The sequence below is a fragment of the Cryptomeria japonica genome, chromosome 6, assembly GCF_030272615.1.
Source record: "Cryptomeria japonica chromosome 6, Sugi_1.0, whole genome shotgun sequence".
NCBI lineage: Eukaryota > Viridiplantae > Streptophyta > Pinopsida > Cupressales > Cupressaceae > Cryptomeria > Cryptomeria japonica.
The window spans coordinates 168,254,669-168,256,559 of record NC_081410.1 but is presented as its reverse complement, the minus strand read 5'-3'; the positions used below and the strand labels follow the sequence as shown (position 1 = coordinate 168,256,559).

Below are 1,891 nucleotides of genomic sequence, written 5' to 3'. Positions count from 1 at the left end.
CATCTTCATGCAAAGAAACTTGTCACGTGGAACAAGCCAGTAGTCAAATTGATCATAGAGAATATTCATCCTTAATTTCTGGCAACCCACACTCAAATTAACAGTTACAACATTTCGGAACACAAACCAAGACTGTTACCACCATAGTAACAGACTGGTGAACCAAACAATTCCAAATTTCAGGATCCTAACAATTCTTGTGTCAGCATACTCACGATTCATATCGCAAGACATTATGCTTAGTCAATTAAAAAAACATCCTGCAGGTTATCATAACAAGCTCACTGTCTGGGTAACAAAACATTCTAGAACAGACTTCCAGATTACACATGTTTCAGCTAATTTCATGGTCATATCAATCAATGAGACTGCATAAATTCAGCCACTACTCAAAAAGTACTATCATGACATGTCATTACCATAACTTTTCACTCTTTCGGATACAGGAGGATCAATCAGCATGAGCTACATTATCAGAGACTACTTATGTTCAACTTTGACATCAATGACAACTTTTGTTTTCACTAACCTATGAAGCTCTGAACCAAGGATAGTTGGAAACAGCACCTTTTACATTCTCTACCCAAGAAACTAGGCTTCTATTTTTTTAACAGCACCTTTTACATTCTCTACCTAAGAAACTAGGCTTCTATTTTGTTTTTAATTCAAGCCAAGCACCAGCCTTCTGTGACATCCTACACATCTGCAACCTTCAGTTGCTCTTCAAGACTACGAAGAAAGGAACCAACAATTTTTTATTTTTTTTTTGGTAGTAAAGGCCAATTTTAGAAACTGCCTTTACTACCCAAAGAGAAAACGAGAAAAAGAAATCGGATCCTTTATTCAGGGCCTTGAAGACTGATCCATAAAATAAATAGGTGTGAAAAAAATTATCATAAACAAATTTGTCTATTTCTTTTGTTTCCTATTTTTCACTCCTTCCAATGCTTGTATTTTCCTCCCATTTAAGGTTTCATTTGAATATTCCAATGCTTGTCTTTTCCTCCCATTTAAGGTTTCATTTGAATATATACAGATAGATATTGAAAAGGGCTTCGATCAACCATCTTCTAATTGAAGGGAGGTCAATCAAACTTTCAAATATATCTTGTTATACTGACTGTGGGTCAACTGATCCCCGTTACATGGTGCTATATTTTAGAGTTGAAGTCATAAAGATTCAAATGAAATTTTATAAGTAGATAGTTCTTATTTGAATATTCTTGAAAAAAAAAATCAATTGGAAAATATATGCAAACATTTACACACGCATAAAAATAGAATTAAATTATCAATTAATAATTAATAAATATTTTTAAATATGAGAGAAGCCATTGAGGAAGTTGCATGCCGTAGAATACTAAGGAGGAAGGTGTCAAAATTTACTCAATGGGATAAATCTATGGAGGAGATATGGGCTGGGCTTAAGGAGGTCACAGGTACAGTGATGTACAAACAAAGAGATCGTAGCATGATTTGCTGGAGGAAGCCGGTCTCAGGAAAATACAAACTGAACTTCGATGGGGCTGCCCAAGGCAACCCGGGGGAGGCAGGATTTGGGGCTATAGTAAGAAATTGCCAAGGAAAATGTGTCGCGGCTGCCCATGGCTACATTTGCACAGCCACCAACAATAAGGCTGAATTAATAAGACTGAGAAGGGGGTTGATTCTGTGCAGGGACAAAGATTTTTCCAATGTTGACATAGAAGGCGACTCGCAACTTGTGATCAATGCCATATCCAAGGGACAAATAGCAAACTGGAAACTCAAACAGTGGATCCCAGGAATACAAAATTTGATCAATCTTCTCTTAGATTACGCAATCGCACACAATTATAGGAAAGGCAATCGGGCGGCAGACTGGTTGGCAAATGAAGGAGTGCAGGCTTGA

The 1,891-nt window shown here is 36.9% G+C and overlaps 1 protein-coding gene across 1 annotated transcript; it reads left to right on the top strand.

The window, feature by feature from the left end:
- Positions 1–1,321: 1,321 nt before the first annotated feature.
- Positions 1,322–1,891, top strand: LOC131033335 (uncharacterized). Its single transcript, XM_057964543.2, has one exon. The coding sequence runs from the start codon at positions 1,322–1,324 to the stop codon at positions 1,889–1,891; it is 570 nt and encodes a 189-aa protein (XP_057820526.2).

What these genes read in the sequence shown, in the direction of transcription:
- LOC131033335 (XM_057964543.2), top strand. Translation starts at nt 1,322, where the DNA reads ATGAGAGAAGCCATTGAGGAAGTTGCATGCCGTAGAATACTAAGGAGG.